This window comes from Hemicordylus capensis, chromosome 1 (assembly GCF_027244095.1).
Source record: "Hemicordylus capensis ecotype Gifberg chromosome 1, rHemCap1.1.pri, whole genome shotgun sequence".
NCBI lineage: Eukaryota > Metazoa > Chordata > Lepidosauria > Squamata > Cordylidae > Hemicordylus > Hemicordylus capensis.
Genome location: NC_069657.1, coordinates 394,600,842 through 394,614,208, shown reverse-complemented (window position 1 = coordinate 394,614,208; position 13,367 = coordinate 394,600,842). Strand labels below are relative to the sequence as shown.

The 13,367-nt window shown below is 43.5% G+C and overlaps 2 protein-coding genes across 10 annotated transcripts in view; one reads left to right on the top strand and one right to left on the bottom strand.

The window, feature by feature from the left end:
- The window catches only part of TJAP1 (tight junction associated protein 1), a 96,591-nt gene that overhangs the window by 44,200 nt on the left and 39,024 nt on the right, over window positions 1–13,367 (bottom strand). The gene's annotated exons all lie outside the window — the stretch shown is intronic.
- DLK2 (delta like non-canonical Notch ligand 2) overlaps window positions 6,602–13,367 on the top strand; it is a 74,235-nt gene continuing 67,469 nt past the window's right edge. Inside the window, exons 1-4 of the mRNA XM_053283120.1 lie at window positions 6,602–6,661; window positions 8,569–8,651; window positions 10,477–10,696; window positions 10,968–11,199. Of these exons, the coding sequence (XP_053139095.1) occupies window positions 6,602–6,661; window positions 8,569–8,651; window positions 10,477–10,696; window positions 10,968–11,199 (595 nt within the window). The remainder of the gene's footprint in view (window positions 6,662–8,568; window positions 8,652–10,476; window positions 10,697–10,967; window positions 11,200–13,367) is intronic.

Below are 13,367 nucleotides of genomic sequence, written 5' to 3'. Positions count from 1 at the left end.
AGTGTGCGTGCACGCTCGGTCACACGTACACGTGCACACACACACTCTCTCTCTCTCTCACACACACACACGGTACCACATTCAATTAAATGAAGGACCAGTCTCTCAAAAAAGAAGGGAGAAATTTTATTAGTGCTGGAACGAAATGATGAAATAGGATGTTAGGCTAGGAATGATGTAACACTATGTGGAACCTTACAGTGTCTTTCTAAGACAGAATCTAAATTGATGTGTGTGTTAAATTGGAGGCTTTCCATTATTTTTAATCAAATGCAAGGACACAAGGTTGCTTTATATTATGTTCCAAACATCTAATAAAGTAAACATTATCTCCTGTGTACATTTATTCATACATAAATAAATAAGATGTAGAACCTCCTGATTTGATCATTCATCACTTCTCCCTGCAAGAGGAAGGGGAGTGAGAATACAGTATCTTAACTCTATACCTTGTACTAGCCAAGGTACAAAGAGAGGGGGCAGAAAATGAGAGCAGAACATACTCTTGGGCTACAATCCTATGCATACTTATTTTGGAGTAAGTGGGCCCCATCCACTCCCAGCACAGTACCTCCAGTGACTGTTGCTGGTGTCTATCTTATGTTTATTTTTAGATTGTGAGCCCTTTGGGGACAGAGATCCATCTTATTTATTTATTATTTCTCTGTGTAAACCGCCCTGAGCCAATTTTTGGAAGGACGGTATAGAAATTGAATGAATGAATGAATATTGTACTTAGTGGGACTTGTGGGACTTACTTACTTAGTGAGTAAATCTGCATAGGATTGTGTGCTTAGGTTGGAAAAAAATCACAAACTCAGTATTTAAGAGAAGAGGTTTTGTATGAATAATTAAAATCAATCCGATTCTGACATGCATCAAACAATACTGCTTGAGATAAAGGCAATTCATATCTATGCTGCTGCTGCAAAACAAATATATCCTCTTTATGAAGCAGGTATCTATTTTAAACATAAAACTGTTCAATGAAAACTCATTCCCAGAAGTTTACACTACAAGAAAAACCCATTTCTTGCTCAATTTTTAAAAACAGACATTTCAAAGAATTGTGCATGTAATTGCTCTTCCTTGTCCACAAGCCTTTTCAAAAGTAAAAAGGAAAGAAACAATCAATAAGAAATAGTGCAACATGCATATGATTTAAACCAACATTCAAAAGACGTGCTCTCAAATTACCAAGTGCCTCAAAGCACTTCTTGCCTTTTCACTGATACAGAGCTGATTTCAAGTTAACAGCTTTTATTTGTAAGCAGTGGGGGACTTGAAGAGAAAATAAGGATCAGGAACTAACAAACAACAAACCAAACTCTGATCAATCAAATAACCATACTCCATAATTCAGATCCAGGGATAGCCAAAAGTAAGATACAACTAGATGAACCCGCACAGAGCATCTGTGCGCTAGCGGACTCAGCCTTTGGCCTCCCCTCTGGAGATTTCGCTCGCCCATTACTCCCGCCTGCTCGGCGCTCACCCTTTCCTTCCCACCCCCACCCACCTGGCAGCTGCACCCATTCACTCCCCCACTCACCACTTCCCCCCTCCCAATCACCACTTGCCCGTTGGTTCCACCCACGCTCTCCTCCCCATGATTTCAGCCGGTCTTCTCACCTCTCTGTGCAGGTGCAGAGAGGCCTCTCCTCATGAAGATGGTGGTCATGGTCAGGCTGCCTATCCGCCATTTTCTCTCTCTGCCCGGCCGTCTGGCCAGCCGCTGCCACTGCCCGCTGCTTCCTCTCCCCCACCCCCACTGCCTGACTGCTGACCCATTCACTTTTTTTGCAGCCGCCCACTGCTTTCTCCCCCTGCTGCTGCTTTCCTCTCTCCCTTCCAGTGGCTCAGTTAAAATATCAATATGTCAACAAGAAATGTTCCAATCCTTTTGACTTAAAGTGTGATAAAAGTATACTACATCACAGAAACATCAGATCATCAAACATGAAAGTCAGAAATGTCAATCTCAATTCCTGCAGCAGGTGTCACTGAGACCCCTACTTTATAGCTAGGATATAAGGCAGCCTCAGGCATAAGACATTGTCCTTGCTAAAACCACAGCTCTGATTCTGTTGATCCCAGGGTGTTGAAACAGCCATTAACACTGCATTAAACTACCATCCCAGTCAGTCAAAGCAAAACTCAAGCATGGTGCTGAAGCAAAACAGTCACAGGTCATATACCAAGGCAATGGCTGATTTGCTCTATGTTCCCTTGATATCCTACTGCAAAGACAATTTCTGACTATTTAAATCAAGGTGCCTAATTTTCGATTTCTGAACAGAGTTGCATACTACAGAAAAAAGGCTCTGCTCCTGTATGCACTAATACCTAACAATGTTGTTGATAACTATGTACAGAGACTTCAAACAGCTTTAAAATCTTTTTCCACCTTCACAAACCTTGCTTTTGTTTGCTATGGTTCTGTCTGAACTTGAACGACCACATGTCTCAACACTGACAAATTGTACTGTTCTTTACCCATAAGTTTCCTAGACTAAAGGACCATGGACTCGATGGTAACTGTATTTTGGGGCCCACACATTCCCAATCTATATAACCCTTAGATAAACATACATATACAAAAGAAGACTCCATCCAATACTTAACATGGTAGTACAGAATACACAGCCAATCACAAGAGAATAAAGTATATGCCAGGCCAATGTACTCCCAAGCCAATTCTCTCCCCTGGAAAGATGCCAATGGATGTTCTGTATGGGCAGGAAACCCAATGAGGTTTTGCAAAAGCCACAACAGCAGGAAGTAAAGCAGAGAAGTGGCAGTGTGAGGGGAGGAGGGAGCCCAGTGTGACTCCCCCCAAACAATCCTTTGGATTGCACGAAATACCATCCTGACACTGTTCAAAGGGCATTGGGAGGAGAAATTGGCCTTAGAGGATGCACATTCTCCAAGCCAAATCCTCCCCAACATGATGGTTTGGGCAGCCTAAACAGAGAGAGAATAAATTGTTTAATCCCAACTTCCAGCCATCATGAACTAAGCATCTAGAACTCAGCTGATGAGCCATCCAGATAAGTGCATCTCCTGACACAAAGGGACCTCCCTGTGATAGCTGCAGGGCAAAAGGGTAGGAACAAACTTGCATTTTTTAAATTATTATTTCTTGTTTACACAGTCAGACAGGTGTTATTGACTGGTTTGTTTTATCCAGACATCGAGTCCTTCCCAAGGACCTGGGATGGCTGAATTTTATTGTTAATGTTGTTGCTGTTGTTATAGATATCGTCGCAGAATATAGGCTGTTCCCAGTAAAGCTGCTTTTTGTAATTGGCTGATGGTGATTTCTGTGACCCCTATGGTGTATTATTATTATTATTATTATTATTATTTCAATTTCTACACCGCCCATCCAAAAATGGCTCAGAGTGGTTTACACGGAGAAATAACAAAAATAAGATGGATCCCTGTCCCCAAAGAGCTCACTATCTAAAAAGAAACACAAGGTAGACACCAGCAACAGTCACTGGTGGTACTGTGCTGGGGGTGGTTAGGGCCAGTTACTCTCCCCCTCTAAATAAAGAGAATCACCACGTTAAAAGGTGCCTCTTTGCCCAGTTAGCATATATACACCCTTCAGTCTCTGAACCCAACCTGGAGGCCAGCAGCTACTGCTGCAGCCTCCCTGTTGATAGCAGTCACTGGGTAAAAGTCAACAAGCTGCAGCCTCAGCTACCCCAAACCAGCTCCACTAATCAGGAAAGCATGGGAAGGTGTAGAGTGGGAGGGTAAACGGAGGACAATTTTCCAAATCTCTTCTACCTCTTCTCCCACTCTGTGATATTTTTATTTATTTATTTATCTATCAAATTTGTAGATAGCCCCAAACTTCTGTCTCTGGATGGTTTACAACAAATTAAGACAAAAATAAAAACCGTAGAACAATTTAAAACCACAATCAAGTTTAAAGAGCGTGGGTGAAAAAATCAGTCTTTAAGGACTTTTATAAAGTTGTCAGAGATGGGGAAGCTCTTATTTCAGCAGGGAGCGCATGCCAGAGTCTTGGGGCAGCAGCAGCTAAGGTCTGTCCCTGCATAGCTACCACATGAGCTTGTGGCAACTGCAGACGAACCTCTCCAAATGATCTCAATGGGCTCATGGCGAACAAGACATTCTCTTAAATACCCTGGGCCTAAGCTGTTTAGGGCTTTATAGTTATAACCAGCGCCTTATATTTTGCCCAGAAATGTATTGGAAGCCAGTGCAGTTCTTTTAGAATAGGAGATGATATGGTCTCTCAGAGATGATTCAGAGACCAACCTGACTGCCACATTCTGTACCAACTGCAATTTCCAGACCATGTACAAAGGTGGCCCCACAGAGAGCGCACGGCAGTGGTCAGGTCTGCAAGTTACCAACATAAGTACTACTGTTTTGAGGTCTATCTCAAGAAGTGGATGCAGCTGGCACATCAGCCAGAGCTGACAGAAAGCACTTCTGGCCACTGCCTCAACCTGAGACAACGAGGGAGAGGTTTGGATCCAGAAGCACTCCCAGACTGCATACTTGTTCCTTCTGGGGAGTGTGACCCTATCCAGAACCGGCAGATCAAAATTGTCTCCTGAGATCTGACCCAACATAATATGCAACTCTGTCTTAATTGGATTCAGTCTCAGTTTGTTATCCAGCCCATCTCTACCTCCAGGCAGGCATTTACGGAGGTTATGTCATTTCCTGACAATGTTGTCATGGAGAAATAGATTGGGGTGTCTTGAGTGTACCGATAACACCTCCTGATGATTTCTCCCAGCGGTTTCATGTAGATGTTAATCATATTTTTATACCACCTGATAGATGCATCTCTAGGTGATGTACAAAATTTAAAATATTTAAAAGTCACAGATTAAAATACATGACAAAATAAAACTAGAATAAAATAGTTATTAAAACAAGTTTTTAAAATTATTAAAATTCTAATTAAAAGCCTACAAAAACAGGAGAGCCTTGAGGTTCTTCCTGAAAACAAACAGAGAAAGAGATACTCTTATTTCAGCAGGGAGCATATTCCAAAGCCCTGGGGCAGCCCAAGAGAAATATGTTTTAAAAACACTGGAAATAGTGCTTGTATGGAGCCCTGGTGGACGCCATACAAAAGTTCATGTTTTGAAGAACAGTCTCCAAGTGAAACCATCTGGAATCTGCCCAAGCAGTATGAGCAGAACCACTGCAAAGCAGTGTCTCCCATTCCCAACCCTACCAGGTGGTCCAAAAGGATACTATGGTCAATAGTATCGAAAGCTGCTGAGAGATCCAACAGGACCAACAGAATCACACTCTCTCTGTTAATTCCCTATTGGAGACCATCAATCAGGCTGACCAAGGCAGTCTCCACCTCATAGCCCACCCGAAAACCAGTTTGGAATGTTTCTAGATAATCAGTTTTCTCCAAGACTGTGTGGAGCTGAGAGGCCACCACTTAGAAGTACACGCACCTAAAACATCGCATGCACCCAATGTGAGCACACGCAAGCAACGCGTGCAGTCGAAGCTGCTACTTCCGGTTACTTCTGGATAATGTCAGAGCGGGGCGGCAGGGAGGTACGCTGCCTCCCCGATGGGCTTTTAGCAAGACGTGCACTGGCAGAGGAAATGTGGCATGGGGGAGGAGTGCATCCTCCCCCGGCCTTAAAGCCACCACCCCCACCGTCGAACCCTCGAGCCAGGCAATGTCCGAACCTGTTCATGCACATCCCTACCGCTCCCTAAAGTCAAAGAGCTGGCAGGAGAGCTGGAAGGGGAAACAGCTAGGCGATTTCTGATTTCCCTTCCTCTGTAACAGCCTGCTGACTTGCTAACATTACTTCTTCTATTCCCCACCACCACCCAAATAGCCGTCCTATAATCAATGGACACGCCCCCATCTCCCCGTCTTCAGACAAGCCTAGACACATTATAGACTAATCTCACCCAAGACTCAAACAGAAGCTATTTAAGCAAAAGCTTCAGCTTCTAAAACAGCCATAACATAATATATTCTGCCCCATCCCCATCCCACACCAAAGGCCAGCCTCCTTTGGCGGCCGCCTACAGCTGGATGTGCCTTTGGCACACCTCCTTATAAGCCCCAGAAACCCAATGCCTCCCCTCTCACGAGAGACTCCGAGATTTGGCTGAAAGTAATTAATGCCCTCAGGTGCAGCTAATTAGGCAATCAGGAATGGAAGGCCACAGCTCCAGCAAAGGCAGCTGAGCACAAACAGAGCTGAACAAAGCTGATCCTCTGGCTGGGCAGGAGGGGTGGGTGGTAGTAGTTAATCTCCCAGTCTGAAATAGAGGAGACTAGCTGGCAAAGTCCAAGCCTCTTCTTACCTTGCCCCCTCCAGTCCTTCTGGCATGTCTCCTTCGTTAATAAGCCCCAGAAACCCAGAGCCTCCCCTCTCACGAGAGACTCCGAGATATTTTATCACAGGACCCTGCTTGTTAATCACAATACTGTATTTACTCAGATACCACTACTGCCACTTACCAGAAGCCCTCCTTGATTAGGTTTTTGGGGGTTTTTTTGCCTGAATCAGTCAGCAGCTCTTCTCACCAGTGCAAGCACCAGAACAGGCAACACTAAATGATGAACAGTTCTTCAGTGCGACCAAGAGCAAAAGATTTCAAGATGAATGGGATGAAGATGGTACGAGATCAAGTCAGAACATTCTCATACTCCCCTCCTCACAAGACAGCATACTGGCCAAGATAATACTGACCAAAGTTCACTGCAAGCCAGCAACGTGGAGGGACCAAATTCCACATGCTTCTTTTCTTAGTAATAACTGAAGGACTGTGTGCTGTACTCTGAAGAACAGAGAAACAGTATCCACTGACAGGCACTTAGCTATCCAAACTGTGCCTGTTAATAGATATTGATGGGCAAAGATTGGAAATGGGTCTGTAATTAGCGAACTCCGAGGGATCCAATGCAGGTTTCTTCAAGGGTGGTCTAATAATAGCCTCCTTAAGACAAGGAGGCATCCTGCCCTCTCTCAGAGAAGCATCTATCTATATATTTAATTATCTTAAACGTACCTGTCACTAATCCCATGTGTGGCAGCTCTCGCGAGAGAGCTGCGGATTAGCGACAGGGATGGGAGGAGAAGCGTGTGCAGAGGAGAAGTGGTGGCCGCCAGGCAGCTGCGCAGGGGAAACAGCCACCAGCAGGCCAAGGAGAAGTGGCCACCACCAGGCCGGCAAAAGGCTGGCCGAGGGAAAGCAGCCTGGCCGCCGAGGTAAAACGAAAAGGGGCTGGAGGGAGGGAGGACAAAATGGGACTGGAGTCGGGGGGGGGAGAGACAGGGAGAGCTAGGGGCGCAGATGCTCTGTGCCATGTCAGCTAGTTTATAATATTTACCAGACCCTCTCTGAAAATACGATTACATGAAATAAGCCAAGCTGGGCAAAAGAACAGGTTGTTGGATGTATAGTCCGAAGCAGTTTGTCCACATCATCAGGAGTCACAAACTGAAAGTGACCCAATCTAATCCTATAGGAGGAGTTGTTAAGACATCTCTACAGTGGAACCTGCAATAACGAGATATTTTATTTTGTTAGAGATTTGGAGGGGAGATTTGCTTATCTACCCCACCCGCAGCAGAAGTGCACAAGGAGAACACTGCTAAAAAATATTGTCTGGAGACATGGAGTTCAAGTTCTAAGTTAAGTAGTTTATTTAGGAAATACATCAAGAGAGACAGGGAAATCCTACACATCTAGCAGCTCACAACATTAGTAAGAGGAGAGGAAGAAGTCTCTCAGGTGAGAGAATGAAACCTGAGACTATCAGTCTAACAAAGGGGAAGCAGAGTAAAGAAAGCGTAGTCAGAGAGGGGATTCTCATGCTCACTATCTCTACCCCAGTGCCCCTAGAGGTAAATAGGATTGCTGAGCTGCATCTCCAATAAATTTTGCTATCACAGTTCATAGTCACTGACAGACCTATCATCTGTGCTGCTATCACCTTGCAAAATAAGTACCTTCTTGCTGCAGCTCTGGGCAAGAAATCCTAAGCAGCAAATAGGCAATTCAGATAAATACCTATGCATCTCCAGAGCCAACCACCATCTCCTTGAGTGCTGAAGTAGCAGAAGCATCAGTTCCTCAAGCTGCTGAGGACAATCCAGCTGGCTCTTTTACACTTTGGGCACTTGGTCAGGGGAAAGTGAACACTTATTAGGACAGACAATATGGTGGTCAAGGTTTATATGAACAGAAAATAAGGGATGAAATCTTCTGCAAGAAGCCACCTTGCTTTCCTCATGGGCTGAAATGCACCAAAGGCCCTACAAACAAAATATCAGGAAGGAATCCTTATTTAACAAGTGGACTTACTCAGAAATAGATCCTGTGGAGGAAGCACTGAATGGTGGGACTTCCCAGAGGTGGCAGCCAGGTACAAGACACCAGTAGAGAGTCCATCTGCCTCTTTCTGAAACAAAAATGTACCAAAGTTTGCAGCCAGGTTTGCTGAGGTGGGAGGTGAGCGAATAGGAAATGACATTCTAAGGACAGAATGAGCTCAGGGTCTTTCTTTATACATTTCCTCAGGTCCTCTCATTCCAGGCAGCACCAGGAAGATTTGACAACAAGACACAGCCACGATGGCTTCTGGGCTGTGGCTCTCCAATCTGGTAAATCTGTTCAATCCTTGAACGCTTCTGAAGATTCCGGGCCTTCTGCTCCATGGCTCAATCAGACACTCACACAAGAATGTTAAAACAATCCATATGGAGATTGAGTGGGATCTCTTTGTAGCTCATGAGATATTCCAGAAAAGTGATTAAAACCCTTCTAGATCTTGCCACTCCTCTTGAGTTGGTATGTCCAATCTGCTGTCAGCTGGGATCTCACTAGTGTTAGGATTCCCAAAAGATGGCCTGTTCTCAAAATCAGCATCCTCCATAGGCAATTCTCTGCCTTTACCAGCATTTTGAGGTATGCAGCAACATTACTTGCTTCATCATACCTTCACATTAACATATTTCTGAGGGTGGTCACAGTAATTAATCCTCCACCAGTTCTTAGAGCACACATATGATCTCAGTATTTTTCTTAGGGCATTAGCCAGACTTCCCTTTGAAACATCAGAGCTACTTCGCGCTCATTGTTGATGTAGAAGACAGTTCTCCTGGTGACTGGTAGTCGTCTGCAGGTTGATTGGTAGTATTGCCAGAAGTAAAAGAATTGTGTATTTTCCATTAGAATGAGGCAATCTTGCACACAATCTTTCCTTCATCCCCAAGATGAATTCTGACCTTTGCAGGGGTCAAGAAATCACTCTTTTGTCCCAGACCTTCCAATCCTCAGAACGAGAGTAGTACATGCTGGATATCTTCAGGGTCCTCAGATGTCATGCAGACAGTAGGCCTGTGCAAAACTGGATTGGTAAAATCGGATTGGTTAGGCGAGTCCAAATCCGGACTTGGCCAGCTCAGTTCAGATCAGACTTCTCTGCCCCCTTTTGCAAAAATTTGGAGCTCTCCGGAACTCCAAATGATGGCAAGAAGCTTTTTTTTTTTTTTTTTAAGCGATCAAAGCGCCTGGGGGCGGGGCACTTCTACTGCCCTCTGTCTGCCTCCCTGGTCATGCATATCTCATTAAAAAAACTTTTTAGACTGTTTTTTACTTACAAGCAGCCACCAAACAATTTCCAAGTCTCTCTTGCAATTCTCTGATGTTACGTCACTGCCCTGTGAGACTCTGGTGTGAGATAATCTTTCTACCAGGTTCAAAGTGAGTATCTCTGGTTACTTTAAAAACTTTTAAAACATTTTGTCTGATCCTGACCCCAACTTTGAGAAGGTCCCCAAACTAACATTTTTGGGGTTGTATTAGATCAGGTTGGACCCAAATCCAACTTTTGTGCTCAAGGATAGGCCTAGTAGGCAAGATTGAGTTGATTTGACAACGCAAACTCCTCTTTTGTTTCCTTCAAAAAATCTGCTCTGAGCAAGAACCGCATGCTGTGTCCACAGCATTTTTGGCTTGCTGACTTAAGTAATATTGCTTTGTCCTTCGAGTACTGGATGGCATCCTGGCTCAGAAAAGGATCTGCAAATCCTTTTGCAGAAATGGTATGTCCACAGCATACCATTGGGGCATATCTATACACCTTCACCTGGCACTGCAAAATATACTCCTATGTCTCAGCCAAGGCTGTATTTGGGATACAGATCTTATAAAGCAGGAGTTCTTAACCAGAGGTCCATGGATGGGCTTCAGGGGGTCCATGAACCAGGTGCAGAAAAGAACACTGATTTTCTTCCATTTCCTTCCTGTTACATTGGGATTTTTTTGGTCATATTATGTATTAAGATATTATTTCTCTCCAAATGGGTGGCATGGGATGCTACTGTACTCTGTCAGGTAACGTACAATCATCATCTTTGCCATGTTATGACATCACAGTGCTTGTTTGGGGGTGGATTTTTATATATTTATTTATTGCATGTCTAGCTTAAGTTGGAAAATTTCAAAGAAAAGAAAGTACAACGAAGCTTACCTATCCTTTGATTTCACTTTCATCACTGAATGTGATGGGACAAAAAACCCACGGTACTTCTTGTGTGGCAAGGTTCTTGCCAATGGAAGCATGAAGCCAACAAAGCCAAAGAAGCACCTTACATCTGTCCATCCTGAAAATACATCAGAAAGTGTGGATATTCTTCATGAGAAGGTAGCTCGATTTGAAAAGGCTGGAATGTCACCAAAATTTGGACTTGCCCCAACACAAAAGCCTTGCCTTGAAGCATCCTACAAGGTTGTTTATTGCACTGCCAAGCAAAAGAAGCCACACACAATTGGAGATCTTGATGAAGCCATGTACCCTGGAAATGGTTGAGCTGGTTTTTGGCTTGGAGCAGAGGAAGAAAATAGAAGCAGTGCCTCTGTCAAATGGCATCATCCACTCCAAAATCTCTGACATTTCTTCTAATATTCTGAAACAGGTCATGGAGCAACTGGCAGTTATGCCATTTCCCTTCAGCACACAGCTGGATAAAACTACTTACATCTCTCAGTGCAGCCAGCTCCTGGTTTCCATCTGTTATGTGCACACGGATGCCATCAAAGAATACTTCCTATTTTGTGAGCCCCTTTTGGAAACTACAAAGGCTGTCAACGTCTTCAAAATGGTGAAAAGCTTCTTTGCCAAGCAAAACATGGCAAAGAAAAATCTTGGTACGATGTACACAGATTGAACTCCTACAATGCTTGGCAACACATCTGGTTTTGGTGCTTTGGTGAAGAAAGAAGCTAGACTCACTGCTCACTCGTGATTCACTGCTTTCTACATCAGCATGCATTGGTGTCAAAGACTCTGCCAACAATCCTGAAAGAAATCTTGTCTACTGCCATGAAAGTAGTCAACTTCATCAGAGCCAGGGCCTTGAATCACCGCCTTTTCAAGAGGTTTGGTCAAGAAATGGGAGCAGAATATGAAGTTCATCTCTACTACACAGAAGTTCATTGGCTTTCCAAACGACAAGTCTTTAAGCACTTGATTGCACTTCAATCAGAACTTTCACTTTTTCTTCAAAGGAAAGCCCACTCTTAGAACAATTTGGCAAGAAAAAGTTCATTCATGGCTTGGCTTACTTGGCGGATATTTTTGGCATATGAATGAGGTAAATATTTCAATTCAAGGCTTTGCAGTCACTATTATGGCTGCTGCTGAAAAGCTATGAGCTCTTTTGGCCAAGCAGCCACTCCGGAAGAGAAGACTGGAGGCAGACAACTATGCAAACTTTCCAGTGCTAGAGGAAGTGCTTCTGCAGGCTGGAGTCGAAAGTTACAAAGCCTTGTCAATTTCTCTGCAGGCAGAAATCTGCAGACACCTGTAACTACTGCAGAACTTGTCTGAAGGTTACTTATGCTCAGACGACCTGTGAATCCATCATCCTTTGCTTGCTGACACAGACAGCATCAATTATGCAGACTTTGCCAAAGATGACCGAGGTCAAAGGAAATGATGCAACATGAATTCAACTCAAAGAATCTTGGAGAATTCTGGTGTTCCTTGACACAAGCCTTAGAACAATTTGACAAGAAAGAGTTCAATCATGGTTTGGCTTACTTGGCGGATATTTTTGGCCACATGAATCAGGTAAATCTTTCAATTCAAGGCAAAGCAAGCGATGGGAACTCTGATTCCATTTGCTACTACATACCTTTGTGAGTCTGGGTTTTCAGCACTTACTGCAATAAAAACGAAGTCAAAATCGATTGGATTTCAAAGATGACATGCGCGTTGCCATGTCAAAGACCACTCCACAACTTCAACTTCCTATGCAAGCCAAACAATAGCAGCCTTCTCAGTGAGATTTACTTTTCAGCAGAATTAAAGTTTATCTTGTTTTATTTGAATAATTTGGATTTCAATTTTTTTCAGGAAGTGGCCATTAATTTTTGCATGAAAAAACCCAGAGCGAGAAAGTCATAATAATTCATAAATATTGTTTTTATATTCTGTCTATATGAAGGAAATCAATTCCTAATGCAATAAAATAATTAGTATGCAAAATTTTGTGTGTATGTGCATTTTTCTGGGGAGGGGTTCCATAGCTGTCGTCAGATTCTCAAAGAGGTCTGTGACCCAAAAGGTTTAAGAACTACTGTTATAAAGAGTTCTACTACCATCAGTGTTGGGGAAGGGATAACCTTAGGTTTTACTGCTTTTTAACATCTCCATGTTAGATGCCCTCCTTGTGGGGAAAAGGGAAGGGAAATCTGTGGTTACCTATGACTTTTCTGTTCCTCTTGAGGGAAGAACATTATTTAGGTCTGTCCATCTTCCATCACATGTTTTGACTAGTTTGTATTCCAGCTGAATGATAGATGTCTGCCACCTTCCTCTCTGTTTTGCTTTCTCTCACATTACTCTTGAGTTTGGTCTGCTACTTCTTTTGCCTCTGGTTGAGCTGCAATTTGGTTTTTCAAACTGAGCACTCTAACATGAGAGCTCACTCTCCCTTCTCAAGTTAGATACTGTAAGCCCAGAATTTCCTTTTCCACATTACTAGTAAGGGATGCTTTCATTCCCTTGATCTTGCACAGCCTTCCAGGTAGAACAGAAGATCCTTGGTGCAGAAGCTGACTCTCAGTTAAATTAAGACAGCGAGACTAAATGGCAATATTTTATATATGTATTCAAGGATTTTTTCACATGATGTATAATTAATCTCTGAAAGTCTTCTTCTGCCATACATCACTGATATCCAGGTATCCACAAATTCAGGCTTAGCTCACTAGACAGCCATCATCTGTGGTCACCACCAATCCCGCTCTCTTCTCTAAGATCCTTTTCTGGCACACAGGCAGAGGGCTTCAGAGAGAAGCAGGTCTTTGCA